General features: G+C 44.4%; 1 protein-coding gene across 1 annotated transcript in view; it reads right to left on the reverse strand.

Moving 5' to 3' along the window:
- The window catches only part of LOC120927755 (transmembrane protein 211-like), a 262,250-nt gene extending 238,619 nt beyond the window's left edge, over nt 1-23,631 (reverse strand). The window contains exon 1 of the mRNA XM_040338650.1: nt 23,074-23,631. Within this exon, the coding sequence (XP_040194584.1) occupies nt 23,074-23,403 (330 nt within the window). The 5' untranslated portion in view covers nt 23,404-23,631. The remainder of the gene's footprint in view (nt 1-23,073) is intronic.
- Between the last annotated feature and the right edge of the window lie 729 nt (nt 23,632-24,360).

Raw genomic sequence — 24,360 nt, forward strand, 5'->3', positions numbered from 1 at the left:
TTTCTTGCCTAGTTTCCCCAACGATCCTGGTCACAGGGCTAATGCCGCGTACACACGATCGGAAATTCCGACAAGAAAAGTGATTTTTTTCTGACGGAATGTTGGCTCAAACACGGTCACACAAATCTTGTCGGAAATTCCGACCGTCAAGAACGCGGTGACGTACAAGACAAGCTGAGATGAAGTTCAATAGGCAGTTTGGCTCTTCTGCTTGATTCTGAGCATGCGTGATTTTTTGGACGATGGAATTGCATACAGGCGGGAAGATTTTTCGCTATGAATTTTTTCCGTCGGGAAAAAAGAGAACCTGCTCTCAATCTTTTGTTGGCGGAAATTCCGACATCAAAAGTCCGATGGAGCATACACACGGTCGGAATTTCCGACCAAAAGCTCACATCAGACTTTTCTTGTCAGAATTTTCGATCGTGCGTACGCGGCATTACAGTACATATTTCAATTGATGGAAGCTCTCTCTAATCTCTCTTTCTTCCATTCAGTTTCCATACTGAACACCACTTTCAGGCAAGCACACTGAACGTTACTTTACTTTTTGTTCCATAAGTACCAGAATGATTTTCAATCAATTTTTATCTATACTACGTGTATCTGTGTCTGTCAATTTATATTGCTTTCCAAATTATCGCTACATCAACAAATGATCAATGTTCTTTACACCTTGTACACATCCAAAAGAATCTCTAGGGTACTGAAGATTCTTTGACCGCTGTAGATCTTTACCATATGCGTTAGGTTAGGACTTTAGCAGTAGACATTATTGGGAATTTTCTTTTTTGTAATGACAGTGTTACAACGGTTCTGCCTACTGAAACAGGGCAGTTTCATACCGGATATTGCACTTTATACATTATTATTACTCTTTGCACTATTGAATACATTTGTGCATTTTGTGTGCAGCAAGCCTCTAATTAACGACTTCCAGTGCCTTCGGTGTGTGTTAACTAAAATAAGCTTACTCTGACTGTTAAGTGGTTACAAAATAACTGATTTGCAGCTTTTGAAATGCACATCACATCTGGCAACAAAAAGAACTTCAAATGATAAAACTAATTGATACAGATGAAGATTCTATGCTGAAAGCATATTCTTTATGTACCTGTTACAAAGAAAACTGTACGGTATAGATCAGGGGTGTCAAACTCAATTTGATTGTGGGCAGCATCAGCACTATAATTGCCCTCAAAAGGGCCAGTTCTATCTGTAATATTAGATGTCCAGCGCATCCTCTCCCCTTACATTAGATGTCAAGATCCACCCCACCATCAGAAGTTGAGTCCCCCACTCTTTCTTATATCACAGTGCACCCCCCTTTCCTTATGCTGCTGCTGGGAAGAAGTTAGATGCATTGCTTGAAAGCAGAAAGTAAAGCCCTGTACACACGATCGGTCCATCCGATGAGAACGGTTTAACCGATCGTGTGTACGCGGCCTAAGGCGGAGGACAACGGTCTGAAAGACCGTTTTCATCAGTCCAAACCGATCGTGTGTAGGCCCCATATGGTCTTTAACCTTCGGTCAAAAAAATGAGAACTTGCTTTAAAATTGAACCGATGGACGCCTAACCGATAGGTCAAAACGATCGTTAGTATGCAAAAGCATTGGTTAAAAACCCGCGCATGCTCAGAATCAAGTCGACGCATGCTTGGAAGCATTGAACTTCGTTTTTTTCAGCACGTCGTTGTGTTTTACGTCACCGCGTTCTGACACAATCGTTTTTTTTACCGATGGTGTGTAGGCGCGACGGACCATCAGTCAGGACCGTTCTCATCGGATGGACCGATCGTGTGTACGCGGCCTTAGGGTCTGGAGGAGGACCAGAGGAGGGCTGGAATTCTCCTGCATCTGCAGGAGAGGTGCAAGGGCCACATGAAATGGCGTGGAGGGCCAGATTCGGCCCGCGGGCCTTGTGTTTGACACCTGTGGTATAGATCAGCCAGCACGCCAGCATGCAAGAAAATTCCATATGCCAAAGTATGGATACATATAGGTTGCAATTCATCCAATAGGTGATGATTTAACAAGTCAGTTGGGTAGTATTCTGGTACAAACAACTGCTACAGTTGGCAAAAAGCCACAGTCTGTGGATAAAAATGTGTAATTGAAGCAAATGACGTCCTTGCGACGTCATTAACCGCAAAGCACGTCGGGAAAGTTTCCCGACGAAGCATGCGCTCCACGCTCGGCGCGGGAACGCGCCTAATTTAAATGATTCCCGCCCCCTATGGGATCATTTAAATTGCGCGCGCTTACGCCAGGCATTTTGCCGGAGCGCACACGCAATTTACGGAGCTACTGCTCCGTGAATCGCGGGTAGCGCAGAAAATTTGCGGGGGCGCAGGGCAAAAACGTTGCCCTGAGCCTCCGTAAAAAAAGCGCAAAAGGTACCTGAATCTAGCCCAATGTTTTTAATTTTTGTATTCTTTATTATATATTTTTTTAACACACTTTGACCAGAGCAATATAAATGTTACCATAGTAACATTGTACTACTCTGGGGAAGTGATCAGTATTTTTATTTATTTTTTTACACACCGGTGTCCATAAAACATAGACAAGGAGCTTACATGACCTCCCACACATACCAGTGTCCAGACAACATAGACCAGGAGTTCACATGACTTCCCAAACATACCAGTGTCCAGACAACATAGACCAGGAGCTCACAAGATCTCCCAAATGCCAGTGTCCAGACAACATAGACCAGGAGCGTACATGACCTCCCACACACGCCGGTGTGCAGACAACATAGACCAGGAGTTCACATGACCTCCCACACAGACTGGTATGTACACGTGCAAGTTATGGCGATTATATCATTACACTAGGCCTGGAACATCACCCTGTGACTGTGCCGACACATATTTGAAGACAACACCGCAAACATGCCTAAGGAGGTTTCCTCGCCAGTGGGCCAATCTCTGCAACTCATGACAAAGCTTGTCCTGCAACAAACACTCTACCGCACACTTAATAGTAACATTGTCTTAGGCCAGTGGTTCTCAACCTGGGGGTCGGGACCCCCTCGGGGGTCAAAAGATGATTTGCCAGGGGTCACCAAATCCTGGGCTGTTCCTGGCTCTCCCAGCATTTTTGCGCCCACCCAGCAGGGCTGTCCCTGGAGCCTGCGGCCGCCCACTCAGCCTCTTCCCATTAAGTTCACGGCATGGCTGGGGGGTGGAGGCTAGAGGTCAGCTGACTGGTGAGGAATGTGAAGTGGGAGGGGCTGGAGGAGACCCTATCTCCTGATTTCCACATAGGTGTCACTGCTACGAGACACCACAAAGTCGGAGACATGGTGAGTAACACTACCTGTGATTATAGTTGCCATTAAAAGTCCCCATTACAGTTCTCAGATCAGCAGATTACCTAAGTTGGCTGATCAGAACTCCCCCCCCGCCCCAGCATTTCCACTGATCCCATTCCCCCCACCAACACTGCCACTCATCCTACTCCCCCCACCAAGGAGTAAGAGAAGGAATAAAAATAGAGAATACATGGAAGGGAGAGGAAAAAGGGGGAGAAACAAAGAAAAAGGGGGAGAAATAATAAGAGAGACGGATGAGAGGAAAAAAAAAAAGAAACTAGGTTAGAGAGAGATAAAGGGGAAAGAAAGAAGAACAAAGAGAGAGAGAGTGGTACATCCTAAAATGTACCACAAGGGCAGGGATGGACAGGCCATTGGGACTACAGGGAGTTTCCCGGTGGGCCGATGGCTCAGTGGGCCGGCTTCAGTGACAGCGAACCGTGGCCCCCCTCCGCTCCTCTGTCTCTCCCTTCCTGCAGCGCTCACCTCCTCTCCCTCCCTGCAGCGCTCACCTCCTCTCCCTCCCCACAGTGCTCACCTGGGGGAAACAGAAGCAGGGGGGACGACAGAGGAGCACAGGGGAGGGGACAGACAGCTGACTCAACGACTATGGCCTGGGAGTTTCTCACTCCTGCCTAATCTTGTCCCATAAGAGGGGCACCGAACTGATTCTTTGCCCCGGGTGAAATAATGTCTAGCTTCCCCAATGGCTAGTAAAGGGGGAGAGGGGGCTTGGGTGGCCATCGGGGTTGTCTGGCCGGGGGGCAGGAGTTGTCCGGCCGCCATGGGAGAGACCTGTCAAAATGGGCCAGTCTGGATGAAGTCCAGGGCCAAATTTGTGTCCCAGTCCGGCCCTGCACAAGGGGGTTCAATACTGTATGAGTGGAAGGGACTCAGAGAGCGCAAATTACTAGTCTTGCCTTGGGTGCTGACAACCTACGCTACAAAAATAATTTTACTGTTAGGGGTCCCCACACCTTGGGAAATGTTATCAAGGGGTCACAGCACTAGGAAGGTTGAGAACCACTGTCTTAGGCTATTAATGCATTGTTAGGAGGAACATGTTTAAGTGAATCTATACCTTTTCAGATTACATATTCCTTCTGTGCCTTCACATGATCAGCATCGAATACAATATTAGTTACTGTACGCTTGTTAATTTTGTATTGTGATCTGTAGAAGTACCTGAAGATTGCAAATTAGAAACCATTTCCTGCGGTTAAAGATATGTTTTTAACTGTTGATGGTTTATATTTGGTTATCTGTATTGTGTGAAGAGACTGTTTGCAGACAGAAGCAGAAAGTCGCCAACAATAGGGTCTACTTCCTGCACTATGCATACAAATTTCATATAGATAGCACAGATATTGGAAACAGGTGAATATGTAATAAATAAATGTATAGTATAATCTTGTACTATGTTGTAGTTCTCTCATTTAAACTATACAGACAAATAATTGGAGTTTGAAAAGCAGAGGGTGTCACCAATATTGTCCACACTGCCTTTTTCAAAGGTCACAGCAGACCACCTACCATTCACACGGCATCCACACAGGAGGGGAATGGGCAGACTACAATAACATCAGCAAAGGGATGGCTTTCTATTCTGACAGCTAACCCAGGAGGACAAAGCTTGTATATAAAGCTGGTTGGCCAGTGTTCCCCGTGCACAATGATGTAATAAGGCCCGTGCACTGACTCCCTAATGATGCTCCTGTTTTCAAACTACTTATCAGCATCACAAAAGGTGCACTGGCCCATCTTTTTGTGGAATATATAAAACAAAAAAACCTTTAGATTTGTGCACAATTCACACTGAATTAGACCAGCAGAGACAAAGGGAAAAAGCTTAGATTTTCCCACAACCAGACTGTCAGACTGTTTCTCTTCCATTTCCTGCAGACTAAAATTAGTTGTGCCAATCAACTCCCTCTAAATGCCAATAAACACACACCTCCTATTTCCAACATAACAAAGTGATGAAAACACCCAGCTGAATGCCAAAATGTGTTCTAATGCAAGCCATAGCTTTAAAGAACATATGGTGCATATGGGTATTTAATAGTTACGTTAACTGTGCAAGTATAATTCTTTGCAATGTAAAGCTCCCAAATGTCTCTTCTTTAGATGAATTGTTTCTTTTAGGGACCACATTCCCCTGCCCCCCTTTCCTTCTCCTCTTAGATCTGATCTACAGACCCATATAAATAAGCGCACTATTTAAAGTATATATAAAGTCAAAGGGTTTTTGTTTACATTTTGGATGGGGTTTGTGAAAGATTAGAACTTCTGCTTGTCTTATCATTGGGACATTCTCTTGTGACCATTGTCATTGGGATTAAAAGTGAGAGAAATTTTGAGTTGTGCCTAGAACAGGCATAGACCTCATACACACTACCGTTTTCCTCGACAAAATCCATCAAGAAAAATGCTGGCAGAGCTTTTTTGCAGAGGAAAACGGTCGTGTGTATGTTTTTCATTGAGAAAACTGTTGTGGATCTCGACGAGAAAAAAAGAGAACATGTTTTCTTTTTTCTCGTCGGGAGTCTCAATTTCCTTGTCGTGTTTCTCGTCGGACTGGTTTACAACGAGAAACACGTTTGTGTGTATGCTTAGAAACGCGTGCATGCTCAGAATAAAGTATGAGACCGAAGCGCACCTTCGGTAAAAGTAGCGTTCGTAATGGAGATAGCACATTCGTCACTCTGTAACAGACTTAAAAGCACGAATCGTCTCCCATCAAACTTTTACTTAACACGCAGTAACATGAGATTAGTAAAAGCAGCCCCAAGGGTGGCGCCAGTGGAATCGAACTTCCCCTTTATAGTGCCGTCGTACGTGTTGTACGTCACCGCGCTTGAGAACGACAATATTTTGTCTTGACAGTGTGTATGCAAAGAAAGCTTGACAAGATTCTCGACAAGCCTGACAAGAAACTCGTCGAGGAAAACGACGTTTCATTTACGACAAAATTCTCGGTCGTGTGTACGAGGCCATAGAGGGGAAATCTTCTGATGTTCCACTTGTTCAGGTGATAACTGGTGTTAACCATCCCCTCTATCTAACATGAAATAATGTTTGGCTTTAGATATACTTTACATACCAGAAGTAGTTATAGTCTGTAAAATTCATCATTCAGCCTAAAAAAGACTGCTTGAATATTTTCAAATGCTAGTATAAAATTATTTTAGTAAAGAAAGAACCATTTGGTTTAGCTGAACCTTGCATATGAATTCTTCATGACCTCTGTGACCAGTGGTGTGTTCTTTGTGCTAAAGCTTGCCATACACTAGTAGACATTTGAACAAACAGTCATACAAAAATTCTCACCAGTATAATCGATGACATGAAGAATGTAATTTAAAAGTACTTCCGTTTTCCTAAAATGTGAATTTCTAACACATTTCTACTAGGGTATGGCCAGCTTAAAGTGATTCTGATTTTTAAATAACAAACATGTTATATTTACCTGCTATGTGCAATGGTTTTGCACATGGCAGCCCCAATCCTCCTCTTTTTGAGTCCCCTCTCTGTGGTCCTGGCTCCTCCCCCCTATCGATTGCCCCCAACAGAGCAAGTCTTTTCTATGAGGGCACTTGACCAGGCTCGCTGCTGAGCTGTGCTCATGTGAATGGACATTGTCCCCCTGCTCCTCATTGGCTCACTGGCTATGATTGATAAAGAGATCCAGGAGATTCGCTGCCCTCGTGCACTTCACTGGATCGAGATGGGGCTTAGATAGGTATAAGGGGGGCTGGGGGTGGGGATCTACACCCAGAAGGTTTTTATTTTTATTTTTTTATTCTTTATTTAGAGTACAAAGGCAACCAACAGATCGCATCAAAATCTAAACAGCGAAAATGTAGTCCAACAGAATAAGTGCCTGAGTAACATAATACGTCAGGTCACATAGTGTATAACAAATGAATAGTACTGCTTTATTAGGTAATGTAAGACTACTGAACGGAAATGAGGTTGAATACCCGGGTTTTGTCATATCAGAGGGAAGGAGGAAAGAAGAGGAGGGTAAAGAAGGAAAGGCGGAGCACCAACTTTCTATACGTAAGAGTGTACCCATTCTCCCCGCCATCTCCAGCAATGGTCTGAGGCCTCTGGGTATGATACCATCTGGTAAACAACTTATAGTTGCATTCCTGACTGCATGTAAACACGGAAGATTTAAGGGCAATCTGGATGATTTGTCTAGCTTGATGAGGGTTAAATGTCCGCCCTAAGCCTGTTTCCTATATAGTGAGGTAAGGCAACCTAAAGTCTTCAGGCGGGGAGATCAGTAGGGAGTACATCAAGGAGAGGGTGCGAGGGAGCATACCACTGTTCATGCAATGAGACTCAAATGAGGCTGGCGAACACCTGTATGCTGCCGGGGGTCCCAGCGAATGAAAAAAGTTTTGAAGTTGAAGTACCTTCCAAAAATCAAGGGCAAATGGTCCATCTGATTGCGCCAGGGTCAAGATTGAGGGTCAACTGTCTGATGTGAGGAAATGCGAGACTTAGAAGTGACCTGCATCAAATAGGTATTGGAATGGGCCTCCACTAAGTCCTGAGGGGAAGTTGGGATTGCCCAAGACAGGATGTAAAGGCGACTAGGGGGTGGAAATGAACTGTTTTTTGTATGCAAGGTTACAGGTTCTAAGGGTCGGGTCAATGGTAGGGTGCATTTTAAGCAATGAGGTAATGTCTGGAAGCACCAGGGAGCTCTAGAGGGGTAGTGCTAAATTATTGCCGGAGGCTGCGTAAACACACAGCGGCGTTCTAAAATAAGGTATTTCACTGCATCATTTTTAAAACACAGATACTACACAGTATATCTATTTGTAACAGAGGGGCTCTTCCAGGATATGGGAATCATGATTTTATAGCCATAGCAGAAGGAGGGGAGCAGCAGGGAGAAGATGGCTGAAACAAATACTCACAAGCTGACAGACAGGGAGGTAAACTGACCACGGTATCATGGATCAGCAGCCGTGATTAACGTGGTCAGCACACTTATGCCTTGTACACACGATTGGAATTTCCCATGAAAAAAGTCAGATGGAATTTTTTCATCGGATATTCCGAACGTGTGTGCCCCATTGGAGTTTTTCCATCGAAAATTCCGACGGAATTAGAAAGAGAACATGTTATCTTTTTTTTCCGATGAAAAAAAATTCCATCGGAAATTCTGTTCGTCTGTATGGAACTCCGACGGAGAAAAAAACATGCATGCTCAGAATCAAGTCGACACATGCTCGGAAGCATTGAACTTCATTTTTCTCGGCTTGTCGTAGTGTTGTACGTCAACGCGTTTTGGAGTTTATCCCAACGGAAATTCCGATCATGTGTACGGGGAATAAGAGGGACATAGGAACAGGCAGGTTCCACCAGGTATTTTACAGCAAAGAGAGGGATAAATAACAGCGCACAAGCACTATGCTGTATAACCTGCTTTAGCGGAACAAGATCTTTTTTTTTTTGTAGGGTTACAACCACTTCAGGACAATGGCAGCCTTCAGCAGTAATTGGCTTAGACCGATCACACTCATCCTGACTTTTGGATAATAAACACTAACTTCTGGCACAACATACTGAGATGTGTGCAATCATAAATATTTTCTTTAATTCAGTGAAAGGAATTAATGTAATAGACATTAATGCATAATGTACTAATGACATGTACTGCATAATAAAGTACAATGCATTTATGAAGAATTATTAAGTTCATCTTATAGACTGTGGTTCTCTGAAAAGAATGACGTTAATGGATATTACCCTCCAGACTTCATGGTGAGCTCATCACATGATGATTCATAAACTATAATGGACAATCCAGTCAATCCAATACGTTCAATTGGTAGTAGCGTAACATATGCTTATGAGAGGCAGATCATCGAATTACTTCTTTCTATAAGGCATGGTTTACAATGGAAAGATAAGCGACAAACAAGTGACAGAGGCTCAAGGCCACAGCTAAAAGTACCTCCTAAGTCTGTATGTTAAAGTACCATTCATATAAACAGTAGGCAAAGGTCAAACCATTAGCTTCCCTGCCAGCTCTTACTTTAAGCAGCAACAAGCAAAACTAAATGGAGAATTCTTTATTTCATTAAGCAAACACTGCAACTGTGCTTAAGTCAATCCACTCAATCTCTGTATTTTACTGCAGCCAGATTCCATAGAACTCCTAATATGCGGGATGGGTGTGTCTGCTTCCTTAGCTGTGTCATTTTCTTCCTCTCTCTCTGCTTGCTGTACTAATCATATTTATCAGAAATGTGACATGCAGATGATGTTTAGTATCTATTCTACACAGAAAAAATAATAAGAATTGGTTGTACAATGAACACATGAATGTCAAAAGTGACCACCGCATGGCTTCACTGACCACCTGTGGACTCTGACCACGTTTAATGTTATACCCTAAATACGGGTGTAACATGAAACATGCCCAGAAATGTGGACTAAATTAGGCTTTAAAATTAACATAGGGCAACATCAGATCACACTCTTTCTTCTAAATTTAGGGCCAGATTCACGTACAAGAGCGCCAGTGTAACGTAACCCATTTACGATACACCGCCGCAAGTTTCCAGTTTTAGTGCCCGATCCACAAAGCACTTACCTGGAAACTTGCGGCGGTGTATCGTAAAGACGTCCGGCGCAAGGCGGGCCAATTCAAATGGGCGTGTGCCATTTAAATTAGGCGCGCTCCCGCGCCAGACCTACTGCGCATGCTCCGTTTCGCAATTCCCGTCGTGCTTTGCGTGCAGTGACATAATTTTTTCGAACGGCAACGCGCGTAGCGTAATTCCGTATTCCCGGACAGCTTACTCAAACGACGTTCATTTTTAAATTTCGACGCGGGAACGACGGCCATACTTTAGACAGCAATACGTTTGCTGACTAAAGTTAGGGCACCAAAAACGACGACTAACTTTGCGACGGGAAACTAGACTAGCGGCGACGTAGCGAACACGAAAATCCGTCGTGGATCGCCGTAACTCCTAATTTGCATACCCGACGCTGGTTTACGACGCAAACTCCCCCCAGCGGCGGCCACGGTACTGCATCCTAAGATCCGACAGTGTAAAACAATTACACCTGTCGGATCTTATGGATATCTATGCGTAACTGATTCTATGAATCAGTCGCATAGATAGAAACAGAGATACGACGGCGTATCAGGAGATACGCCGTCGTATCTCTTTTGTGAATCTGGCCCCTAGATCTTATGCTGGCCATACACTCTACAAAAAATCGTCTGAACGAACTTTTGAAAAACGAACGTTCAGCCGTGAGCGCAAACGATATTGCCATCATGTAATGACCGATAAATCGTTCAGTGGACATAAATAAAAGAAATTGGGTTCGTTTTTCTTTACATATATATATATATATTTTACGTATACCTAGTGCAGAAAGTTCAGACGGGACACACATTAACCGTTTATCGTTCGGCAGAAAATTTCCAAACTTGTGCTTCGTTTTTTCAGCTCAAAAACGTCCCAACGATTATCGATTTTGTGACTATTATCTGTTCGAAAAACAAACGAACTGTCTGAACAACCGAATTTCGGCCAATTTTTCGTATTGTGCATAAGACTATTATATTATGTTTGTCATCATCCTACATTATGTGTAAATCAAAAGCAAAATCATTTTAATTTCTCTATCCACTTCCAGACCAGACCTTTACTGTCACTTTTTGTTTACTAGTCAACAGTCAGTATGTTTTGCTAGAAACATGTCTTAGAACCCCTAAACATTATATATATATTTTTTAAAGCAGAGGCCCTAGAGAATAAATTGTTGGGTTTTGTGATTTTTAATGTCACACAGTATTTCCACAGTGGTTTTTCAAATACAATTGTTTTATTTTTTTTAAATAAATACCCTTTTTTAAATTTTAATGCAATAAACACAATACATAACCTAATTGTTTAGTAAAATATAAAAGATGATGTTACGCCAAGTAAATAGATAGCAAACATGTCAGGCTTTAAAATTGTGCATGCCCTTGCAAAGGCAACAAACAACGTACACTTTACTATCCATAGGCGATGAGGAGGCCCACACAAAGTGTGAACCTCTGCTTTTCGGAACCCTTCCCCCTCCGGTGTCACATTTGCCACCTTTCAGGGGGTCGCAGATACCTGTATAATACAGGTATTTGCACCCACTTCCGGCAATAGACTTCTGCGGGAGTCACACCCCTTTGCGTCACCCCTCGCTGTCTTCTGAGAAACACACTGGTCCCAGGAGACAGCGGGGACCAGTGAGGATGCGCCGCGCGTCTTGCGCATTCGCAGTAGGGAACCATGCAGTGAAGCCGCAATGCTTCACTTCATGATTCCCTCACTGAGGATGGCGGCGGGGGCAGAAGAGCGATTGCTTAGCTTCGGCTGCCGACATTGCAGGCACCCTGGACAGGTAAGTGTCCATTTATTAAAGGTCAGCCGCTGCAGTATTTGTAGCGGCTGGCTTTTAATTAAAAAAAAATTGTGTGACCTCCGCTTTAAGAGCCTTTACAGGTTAAGACTTTAGGTTTACATAGGACGCCTGGTGCTGGAGTTATTGCCTATAATCTGACGTACGCGGTTAGACCTTACATGTGTGAGACGATCGCTGTTTGTGTGCGTGCGGGATCGACACGTGAGTTCTCCTTTGTGCATGAGTTCAGGGAGACAGGGGCACTCTTTAAAAGTAAAAGAACATTTTTGATCACTTTTATTGCTATCACAAGGAATGTAAACATCCCCTGTGACAGCAATAGGCATGTGACAGGTATTCTTTATGGAGAGATTTAACATCTATAAGATCCCCAATCCCTTCTCTGCCCTTAAAAACATTTGATCACACCATGATTGGTGTGTTCAAATGCTTTTGATTTTTGAAAATGACGCTGTTTACATCCAGATAAACCAGAAGTGATGTTCGGTCATTGATTCCGGGTTACCATAGCCCAGAACCGAACAAAAGACGATCCGGTCTTTGCTCGGCTTTACGATCAACCGACGAAGGTGCTGGCTGGTCGACTGGGACTCCCAGCCAGACATGAAGCTGTGGAAGGTGGTGGTAGCGTGCCCCTCCTGCTCCTTGTTAAAGCAATCCAGCGGCTAGTTAACTGCTAGGATTGCTTTTACAAGAGAGGTGACCGTCAGCTCTAAAGAAACGGTACCAAGGCATCATCCCGGTACAACCACTTGAGGTCCAGTGATGTACTGGGTATTTGACTGGTCGGCAAACAGCTATGCATTGGCAGCTTACAAATGCCATGGTGTCATATTCAGTGTGTGTTTGAAGTTATGGAATTTACTCTTGAAGTTATTATAAAATGTTTTGTTTTTTTTAAATAACAAACATGTTATACTTACCTGCTCTTTCCATATCCTATTTAAAATCAGACAAAAATCTATCATGACAAACACCACTTTATATTTTGTCACATGACGTCTCTCCTACAGAAGTCTATCAGGATAGTGGTACACAGTATTATCCCAATCCTTCCAGACACAGAAATATAATACTAATTGGAGATGTGAGCTTCTCTGCCCGCAGCTTACTTCTTCTTCCCCACTTCATACAGCGTGTTAATGAGTAGAGCTCAGAGCATACTGGCACAGTGTGGTCAGTGAGGACTTGTGAATCCAGCCCCGGCATTTTGCAGAATTCCCCAAACATACACCCATCTACTAATTACAAGGATATGATAGGAGTCTGCGGAGTACATAGAGCCTCTTCTTCCTTCACTGCTGGAGGGGACATGTCTGTTCATTACACTGACCTATTTATTAATGTCAGAACAGCGCATTCTCAAGAAACATGTGTTCTGTGGTTATGATTTGTACAGTTCTATTTATCTAATAATATATATATCTAATAATATATCTATCTAATAATATATCTATCTAATAATATATCTATCTAGACAAAATTAATTATATCTGTCTATCTATCTATCTATCTATCTATCTATCTATCTATCTATCTATCTATCTAGCCAATAATTATTCTATCTATCTAGCCAAAAATCATTCTACTTCCAGCAAAAAAAAGAAGAAAGCGAAGCCTTTTCATTTTAAAAGCCTTGTATGTAAGTTTATTGAAGTATCTGACGCATAGACTGTTCCGTTTGCTCTGACTGCATCTAAGACCCCTTTCACACTGGGGCGCCTCCAATTCATTGCAGTGTGTCTTATCCCACTGGGGCGGTGTGCTTACGGGACGTCACGAAAAGTCCTGCAAGCAGCATCTTTAGAGCGGGTTGGGAGCGCTGTATTTAGTGCTCCAAATACGCCCTGCCCATTGCAATAAATGGACAGCACTTCCAAAGCGCCTGCAAAGCGATTTGAATGCACCGCAAAACAGGAGTTTTTACCCTTTTTTATGGGGGGTAAAAACCACCCGGCTAGGATGCGAAAAAAACGATAAACCACAGCAAAGCAAGTGGCACAGTGTCAAAGTAGTCTAATGCCGCGTACACACGACCGTTTTTAATGTCATGGAAAAAAATTACGTTTGCCATGATGGAGGAGAGGACAGGATAGGAGGGATAGGAGGGCTCGCTGCCCGCCACCTAGATGGGGTGGGGGAGGTGCTGCCTGCCGCTCGGGTGAGGTGCCACTGGCCGTTTGGAGGAGGTGCCGCTGGCCACTCAGGGGAAGGCTGCCACCAGCTGCTATGGGGAGGTGCCGCCGGCCGCTCGGGGGATGGTTGTTTGCCGCCCCCCCACCCCCAAAAAAAAAAGCTTGCCACCACTGCTAGCGACTGTTAGAAGCCTGCACCTAGTGTTGGAGGAGTGAGGAGTATACAGTATGTGAACACAGCAGAGCAATATAACTGTGATTTTATCTACATATTATCTACCTATCTTTTTTTTTTGTTTGTTTCATAAAGTTTTATTGAGTAGAAATATTGCAAAAGACCTACCTATCTATCCATGTATCTATGTAGCTCCATTTAATCAGCCCTGCACAGGTTACTTTTACCATCAGGGTGACTGATTTTCGCATTCATACTGATAATTGGACAATGGGATAACTGTTGTTCAATCAATATGGAATCTGTAACGTTTTTCTGTAATTATAGAAAATCTATACAATTAATTACATTATGTTTGTTTGTTTGTTTTTTTTAAACAGGAAGGGTTTTTTGGTTGTGAACTGAGTTGGAAGGAAAATAGCACCCAATCATGTCCTGCAGTCATCACCCTTCCACACATCGTGTGCTTGCCCATGAGGTCTGCCTGGTAATGCCAGACACATGTGGACTGGCAATTGACTGACCTCCTGTGACTCTCAAATCACCATTTTCCTATCTGGCCACATCCAGCCTAACTGTGGTCTGATTATAGTGTGACCTTCAATGGTTAGGAGAGAATCAGGCCATGTACAGATCTTCCCTATGGGGAGATAATGTATACTTCCGATACTTCATTTCTTATCACATCCTTATCACACCGAGGAAAGGAAGATTTAAAGGGAATATTATCATGGAAAATATTTTATTCTGATAACAATATACAGTGAATACTTGTAACTAAATTATTCGGTATATAAATTCCTTTATTATTTCATGTCTTCATATTTTCCTGCAGATATTGTATATACACCAGCCAAACCGTCACGCAAAACTGACCCTGCAATGGGCTGAAACAAAGCAGCACAATCCCAGGGATGCTTAGCAGTTTCATCAACAGTTTGTTACATTTTTAATTAAATACAGTAAATTGTTTCGAAATAAAAAACTGTTGTTACAACTGCTTAAAGCGGGGGTTCACCCTAAAAAAAAATTCTAACAATACATGGAGCCGACCTATGAGACCGACAGTATGCTGTTGTTTTTTTTTTTCCGTACATACCATTATAGGGCTATTTTCACCCCCGGCTTTCCCGCGGGAGTGGGCGGTCCTAATCACAGGCTGTGATTGACGTGCTTCCGACCGGCGCATACTGCGAGTCACCGAAAGAATCCGAACGTCGGTGCACATGCGCCATATAGAGCCGCACCGACGTTCGGTTTCTTTCGGCAACTCGTGACGCGCAGTATGCACCGGTCGGAAGCACGTCAATCACAGCCTGTGATTAGGAACGCCCACTCCCGCGGGGAAAAGTGATGGACAGGAGAGAAACTGCTGCAGTACTAAGGTAAGGATCGCGATTAAACAAAAACAAACAACGGATTAGTTATTGTCTATGCCTGCTAGTTTACTTGAGCCAAAGTCAAAATTTAGGGTGAACCTCCGCTTTAAGCACCCCAGTAGTTTGTTCCAACCCTTGTTACTATTGTTTATACATGATGGTTAGTCTGCACAGGAATGTGGGGAAAATACTATATTAAGTATAAAGGGAATCAATATAGTGAACATATTAAAACAAATACTAACCACATACAATATTTTGCAATAGTGGTCCTGGAGAGACATGCGCACTTATTGCTACATGCCTTCAGTGTCAAAACATAGACTTGCATTGGGTCCTGGAGGGTGTGAGAACCTGCTGAGACACGGAAGACCCATTGAGACATACAAAAACTAAGAGACTGAGGGCCTGCTAAGACTTTGAGGACCTTCTGAGACAGTGAGAACCCACTGAGATATTGCGGACTAAATAAGAACCCACTGGGACGTTGAGGACCTAGTAAGAGCCTGAGGAGCCTCGAAGACATTGAGGACCTGCTTAAACGATGAGGACTTGCTGAGCTATTGAGGATTCACTGAGAAACTGAGGACCCACTGGGACACTGGGGACCTAGTGAGAGACTGAGGATCTGCTGGGACACTGGGGACCTAGTGAGAGACTGAGGATCTGCTGGGACACTGGGGACATAGTGAGAGACTGAGGATCTGCTGGGACACTGGGGACCTAGTGAGAGACTGAGGATCTGCTGGGGCACTGGGGACCTAGTGAGAGACTGAGGATCTGCTGGGACACTGGGGACCTAGTGAGAGACTGAGGATCTGCTGGGACACTGGGGACCTAGTGAGAGACTGAGGATCTGCTGGGACACTGGGGACCTAGTGAGAGACTGAGGATCTGCTGGGACACTGGGGACCTAGTGAGAGACTGAGGATCTGCTGGGACACTGGGGACATAGTGAGAGACTGAGGATCTGCTGGGACACTGGGGACCTAGTAAGAGACGGAGGATCTGCTGGGACACTGGGGACCTAGTGAGAGACTGAGGATCTGCTGGGACACTGGGGACCTAGTGAGAGACTGAGGATCTGCTGGGACACTGGGGACCTAGCGAGAGACTGAGGATCTGCTGGGACATTGGGGACCTAGTGAGAGACTGAGGATCTGCTGGGACACTGGGGACCTAGCGAGAGACTGAGGATCTGCTGGGACACTGGGGACCTAGCGAGAGACTGAGGATCTGCTGGGACACTGGGGACCTAGCGAGAGACTGAGAATCTGCTGGGACACTGGGGACCTAGCGAGAGACTGAGGATCTGCTGGGACACTGGGGACCTTGTGAGAGACTGAGGATCTGCTGGGACACTGGGGACCTAGTGAGAGACTGAGAATCTGCTGGGACACTGGGGACCTAGTGAGAGACTGAGGATCTGCTGGGACACTGGGGACCTAGTGAGAGACTGAGGATCTGCTGGGACACTGGGGACCTAGCGAGAGACTGAGGATATGCTGGGACATTGGGGACCTAGTGAGAGACTGAGGATCTGCTGGGACACTGGGGACCTAGCGAGAGACTGAGGATCTGCTGGGACACTGGGGACCTAGCGAGAGACTGAGAATCTGCTGGGACACTGGGGACCTAGCGAGAGACTGAGGATCTGCTGGGACACTGGGGACCTAGTGAGAGACTGAGGATCTGCTGGTACACTGGGGACCTAGTGAGAGACTGAGGATCTGCTGGGACACTGGGGACCTAGCGAGAGACTGAGGATCTGCTGGGACACTGGGGACCTAGTGAGAGACTGAGGATCTGCTGGGACATTGGGGACCTAGTGAGAGACTGAGGATCTGCTGGGACACTGGGGACCTAGCGAGAGACTGAGGATCTGCTGGGACATTGGGGACCTAGTGAGAGACTGAGGATCTGCTGGGACACTGGGGACCTAGCGAGAGACTGAGGATCTGCTGGGACACTGGGGACCTAGCGAGAGACTGAGAATCTGCTGGGACACTGGGGACCTAGCGAGAGACTGAGGATCTGCTGGGACACTGGGGACCTAGCGAGAGACTGAGGATCTGCTGGTACACTGGGGACCTAGTGAGAGACTGAGGATCTGCTGGGACACTGGGGACCTAGCGAGAGACTGAGGATCTGCTGGGACACTGGGGACCTAGCGAGAGACTGAGGATCTGCTGGGACACTGGGGACCTAGTGAGAGACTGAGGATCTGCTGGGACACTGGGGACCTAGTGAGAGACTGAGGATCTGCTGGGACACTGGGGACCTAGCGAGAGACTGAGGATCTGCTGGGACACTGGGGACCTAGCGAGAGACTGAGGATCTGCTGGGACACTGGGGACCTAGTGAGAGACCGAGGATCTGCTGGGACACTGGGGACCTAGTGAGAGACCGAGGATCTGCTGGGACACTGGGGACCTAGTGAGAGACCGAGGATCTGCTGGGACACTGGGAACCTAGTGAGAGACCGAGGATCTGCTGGGACACTGGGAACCTAGTGAGAGACTGAGGATCTGCTGGGACACTGGGGACCTAGTGAGAGACTGAGGATCTGCTGGGACACTGGGGACCTAGCGAGAGGCTGAGGATCTGCTGGGACACTGGGGACCTAGCGAGAGACTGAGGATCTGCTGGGACACTGGGGACCTAGTGAGAGACTGAGAATCTGCTGGGACACTGGGGACCTAGTGAGAGACTGAGGATCTGCTGGTACACTGGGGACCTAGTGAGAGACTGAGGATCTGCTGGGACACTGGGGACCTAGCGAGAGACTGAGGATCTGCTGGGACACTGGGGACCTTGTGAGAGACTGAGGATCTGCTGGGACACTGGGGACCTAGTGAGAGACTGAGGATCTGCTGGGACACTGGGAACCTAGTGAGAGACCGAGGATCTGCTGGGACACTGGGAACCTAGTGAGAGACCGAGGATCTGCTGGGACACTGGGAACCTAGTGAGAGACCGAGGATCTGCTGGGACACTGGGAACCTAGTGAGAGACTGAGGATCTGCTGGGACACTGGGGACCTAGTGAGAGACTGAGGATCTGCTGGGACACTGGGGACCTAGCGAGAGACTGAGGATCTGCTGGGACACTGGGGACCTAGCGAGAGACTGAGGATCTGCTGGGACACTGGGGACCTAGTGAGAGACTGAGAATCTGCTGGGACACTGGGGACCTAGTGAGAGACCGAGGATCTGCTGGGACACTGGGGACCTAGTGAGAGACTGAGGATCTGCTGGGACACTGGGGACCTAGCGAGAGACTGAGGATCTGCTGGGACACTGGGGACCTAGCGAGAGACTGAGGATCTGCTGGGACACTGGGGACCTTGTGAGAGACTGCAGCCACTTTGCCCCCTTAAAAATACAGACACTTTGCCCCCTTAAATGATACCAGTTTCCCCATCAAATGCAGTCAGCTTGCCCCCTCAAATGCCACCAGTTTTACCCCTCAAATACCGCCAGTTTGCCCCCTCAAATACCGCCAGTTTGCCCCCTCAAATACAGCCAGTTTTACCCCTCAAATACCGCCAGTTTGCCCCCTTAAATACCGACAGTTTGCCCCAGCCCCCCCCCCCCCCGCCTAGCAATTACATTTCTCGGGTCAGCTGTCCTCCTCCACGCTCCCTTAATGTCATCTCTGCTCGCCTGTAGCTTCAGCCAATCAGGTGACCGATAACCAGACCCGGTGCACCTGATTGGCTGAGAGGCGGGTCAATGTTAGGAAAGCGATTCCCTAACACAGCACTGTTTAACCAGGGAACGCACAGCCATGCGCCCTCTGTTTAACCATTTGGAAGCCGATTAGAGCCCGCAGGCTCTAATCAGGAAGCCTTTTAGAGCCTCTGGCTCTAATCAGGCACTTCCAAAACACACCCACCGCTGTTATTCAGATGGCCGGCGCTCAACAGGGGGCTGGACAACTGAATAGTGGGCAGCAGCGGCGACAATACATAGATTCATGCAATGCATGAATCTATGTATTGTTGATTGACGGATGCAGGTGAGAGGGGGCAGCGCTCCTGCGCCCACTATGGACGAACCATCACTGGCTGGGACAGTGAGGACCTACAAAGGTAATAAGGACTTAATGAGACACTGGAGACCCTGCTGATATATTGAGGACCTTGCGGAGACCTTGAGGACCCGCTGGCACTTTAAGGAGCCGCCTAAAGACTGAGGAACAGCTAAGAATAAGAGAACCTGCTGAGGCACAGAAGACCCACTAAGACCTCATACACACTATACAACATTTGTTGCCTGATTTCCTTTAGATTTACCAAAACAATGTAGTGCAAGGGTCTGCCTGATTGCATACAAATTTAAACTCTTAAAGGGGTTGTTAAGGTACAATTATTTTTCCTAAATAGCTTCCTTTACCTTAGTGCAGTCCTCCTTCACTTACCTCATCCTTCTATTTTGCTTTTAAATGTCCTTATTTCTTCTGAAAAATCCTCACTTCCTGTTATTCTGTCTGTAACTCCACACAGTAATGCAAGGCTTTCTCATTGGTGTGGAGTGTCGTGCTCGCCCCCTCCCATGGACTACATGAGAGTCAGGACGCTCTCTACATTGCAGATAGAGAAAGGAGCTGTTTGTTAGTGGGCGTCCTGACTCTCCTGTAGTCCAAGGGAGGGGGCGAGCACGACACTCCACACCAGAGAGAAAGCCTTGCATTACTGTGTGGAGTTACAGATAGTTACAGAGGTAAGTGAAGGAGGACTGCACTAAGGTAAAGGAAGCTATTTTTTTTTTTTACTTGTACCTTTACAACCCCTTTAAGGTCTGATCTGATATTATATGGTTTTGGAAAAACTAAGGTACAAAATCTACAGAAAATTGTATAGTGTGTATCCAGCTTTAGGCTTTGAGGACTTACTGAGACTTTGAGAACTGAAGACTTTGAGATACTGAGGACCTACTATGGCCCCATACACACTATTCGATTTTCTGCAGATTTTTGTCTTCAGATTTACCAAAACCATATAATATGAGGTCAAACCTTAAGAGTTTCAATTTGTATGCAATCAGGCAGGCCCTTGCACTACATGGCTTTGGTAAATCTGAAGACATAAATCGGAAGAAAATCTAATAAGTGTGTATGGGGTCTTAGACAACCAGGACCTGCTGAAATATTAGGGTCTGATGAATAATAATAATAAAAAGAAGAAGAAACACAGGAAATAAAATAATTTGAGAAGAACAATAAGATAGTATAAAACAACAAAAATAATAATATTCAGTATAAAAACAGCACTAATGATAATAACACAAAAATTATAGTAAAAATTCTAATAATAATAATTATTCCCTCCAACAGTATTCATCAGCCCACTAATGCATGATCAGAAGAAGAAGAAGAAGAAGAAGAAGAAGAAAAAGAAAAAGTGTAAAAAAGTAATATAAAACAAAAAAATCAAATAATAATAAAAATATTACCAAAGTAATATAAATGACCCCCCCAGCTTTATTCCAGGTTCATCCGCCCAGCCACATTACCATAAAAAGCTAACAAAGTAGTATAAAAACAGCATATCTAATAATAATAATAATAATAATTCAAAAATAATAATAAATCTAATCATGCCCTACAGCAATATTCCAGGTTCATCCTCTCAGCAGTACAATAAGAGCAAGAAGTATTATATAAAAACAACAAAATAATAATAATACTATTAAAATACTAATAATGCCCCCAGCAATATTCCAGGTTCATCATCCCAGCAGTATACCATAATGCTGTAATATAATAATAATAACAATAATAATAATAGGAAGAAGTATATATATACACACACAGACACATGTTTAAAAAATTGTAATAATAATAATAATAATAATAATAATAACAATAATGTCTTCCAGGTTATATCATTACCATAATAATTATAATAATAGGGAAAAGTAATAATATCTATATACAGTAAAACCTTGGTTTGAGAGTAACTTGGTTTGAGAGCATTTTGCAAGACAAGCAAAATGTTTTAAGAAATGTTGCCTTGATATACAAGCGATGTCTTGATATAAGAGTAGCGTCATGTCACAACTGAGTATAAAAAAGAAGAGAGGAGCCTCTAAGTGTAGCAATATGGTTACATTTAGGCTGCATTCACACCTGAGCGTAGCTTATTTGGTCGTTTTTTCCGGCGTTTTTTCCCGCGCGTATTCATGTGTATTTGCGCGTTTGCATACAGCGTCGTCTGACGTTTTTGTACTTCGCCGTTTTTTTATTTTAGCCAATAGGAAAAATGATCACCTTTTCATCACTTGTTGCTATGTTGATAGATTTTTTTTTATCATCTGCCTGGGTGAAATGTTCTATTGATTAAAGCGACAAAACGCCCGTAGCAAACGCTCGTTGGCGCACTAGTCGCTTGAATCGAGCATTTCCATTACTTCCTATGGGAAATACAAACGCTCAAAAACGCCCAAACCGCCTGATTCGCGCAACAAAAAAGGGTCCGGAACTTGTTTGAGCTTCAGGCGTTCGGCATCAGGCGTTTTGGAGTGGAGATGTGAACCATCTCCATAGAGAATAATGTATTTTTTCCCCTCTAGCGTTTTTGAGCGTCGCGCTTCAGGCGACAAAACGCTCAGGTGTGAATGCAGCCTTAATGAAGGTACAACATTTAGCAACCTTTTGCTACACTTCGAGGCGCCTCTCTTCTCTTTTATACCCTGTAAAAAAAAAACACTTTGATATACAAGTGCTTTGGATTACAAGCATGTTTCTGGAATGAATTATGCTTACAAAGCAAGGTTTTACTGTATGTATATATATATATATATATATATATATATATATATATATATATATATATTGTCATTTAAAAAAGTAATAATAATAATGCCCCCCCCCCCAGCACTATTACAGGTTTATCAGCCAAGCGATATATTACCATAATAATAATAATAGAAAGAAGAAGTATATATGTAAAAATTTAATAATGATAATAATGACCCCACCCCCATAATACCAGGTTTATCGGCCCAACAGTATATTACCATTACAATAATAATAATAATAGGAAGAAGTAGAATATATATATATATATATATAAGAAGTAGAATATATATATATATATATATATATATATATATATTCTACTTCTTCCTATTATTATTATTATTATTGTTATTATTACTTTTTTAATGTGTATATATATATATATATATATTCTACTTCTTCCTATTATTATTATTATTATTGTTATTATTATCATTATTACTTTTTTAATGTATATATATATATATATATATATATATATATATATATACATACATAAAAAAAGTAATAATGATAATAATGCCCCCCCCCCCCAATATTCCAGGTTCATCAGCCCAGCAGTATATTACCATTACAATAATAATAATAATAATAATAATAATAATAATAATTATAGTTAGAACTAGAATATATATATACATAAAAAGAGTAATAATGATAATAATCCCCCCCCCCCCCAGCAATATATTACGGAAGTAGTATATAAAAACAGGACATGTATTAGTAATAATGTCATCAATCATAGGAGTTCGGGGTCCCAGGGTGGGTAGTAAAAGCTCTCATCATACATAGTAGTACAGGAGTTACCCACCTGCCAGGAGCTGGAAGGGATATCATTGAACCTGCCCAGTCCTCCGAAGGTGTAGCAGCTCGGGATTTGCTCCATGCCCTCCGAGCAATGCCACAGCAGCCCAAAGCTGATCGGCTCCAGCCTGTCCTGATCGGCCGATGTGACTATCCATGCCGGGGAGAGGAAGCTGAAGCTGCACACGGCCACCAGGCAGGCGGAGAGCAGCACCCAGAAGCAGGACACACAGCTGAACATCCTGGGCTGCCGCTGGGGGACCAGCCCCAAAGCAACATCCAGCCCTGAGCTCTGCTTCTTCTTCTTCTTCTTGTCACGGTCCAGCAAGGAACGCATCTGGGTGGCAGAGGAGAGAAGAAATGGGAGACGCTCCCTCCTCCGTCCGTCCGTCCGTCCGTCAGTCCGTCCCTCCTCTACATGGCCCGGGGCACAGGGAGGGAGAGGCCCCGCTAGGACAGGTACGAGGAGCGCGCACACCACAACTTGTCTGTGGGAACTCACAGGCTGGAGGCTGGACGAGGCTGCGGGCTGAACATGACAGCGGAGGATGGGCTCCCTCCTCTGTGTATGGAGGAGGGGGAGGAGCTACAGCGCACAGGTGTCCCCTGGGGGGCGTCACTCTGACACGAGGGCGGGGCTCCGCTCCCACGTGACCTGACACCTGTCACATTTTTCCTCTAGGTTCAGATTTCAGGATGGACTTCCTCTGCTCAATCCTCTCACCGGGAATCCAGAAATAACTTTACATTACATTTATTTGTATATACATTGTATCAGCAGAAGAATGCAGGATTCCTGAGCAATGCAATCACGTGTAATGAAGATCATTGTGGATGAGACTGAACAATTAACTCTTTAACCACTTCACCTCCGGAAGGTTTTACAGGCCATTTCTTTGCGATATGCACTGCGTCGCTTTAACTGATAATTGTGCGACGTTGTACCCAAATAAAATTGGTGTCCTTTTTTTCCCAAAAACAGAGTTTTTTTTTTGTTGGGGGGGGGGGTGATTTTTGATCACCTCTGCGGTTTTTATTTTTTGCACTATAAACAAAAAAAGAGCGAGAATTTGGAATAAAAAACAATGGGCCAGATTCAGAAAGAGATACGCCGTCGTATCTCTGAGTGCGCTCGGTCGTATCTATGCGACTGATTCAGAGAATCAGTTTCGCATAGATATCCCTAAGATCAGCCAGGTGTAAGTGTCTTACACCGTCGGATCTTAGGCTGCAATTCCAGGCCGGCCGCTAGGTGGCGCTTCCGTATTTTTATGCGAGGAATATGCAAATGAGT

The sequence above is a fragment of the Rana temporaria genome, chromosome 2 (assembly GCF_905171775.1).
Source record: "Rana temporaria chromosome 2, aRanTem1.1, whole genome shotgun sequence".
In the NCBI taxonomy this organism is placed as follows: domain Eukaryota; kingdom Metazoa; phylum Chordata; class Amphibia; order Anura; family Ranidae; genus Rana; species Rana temporaria.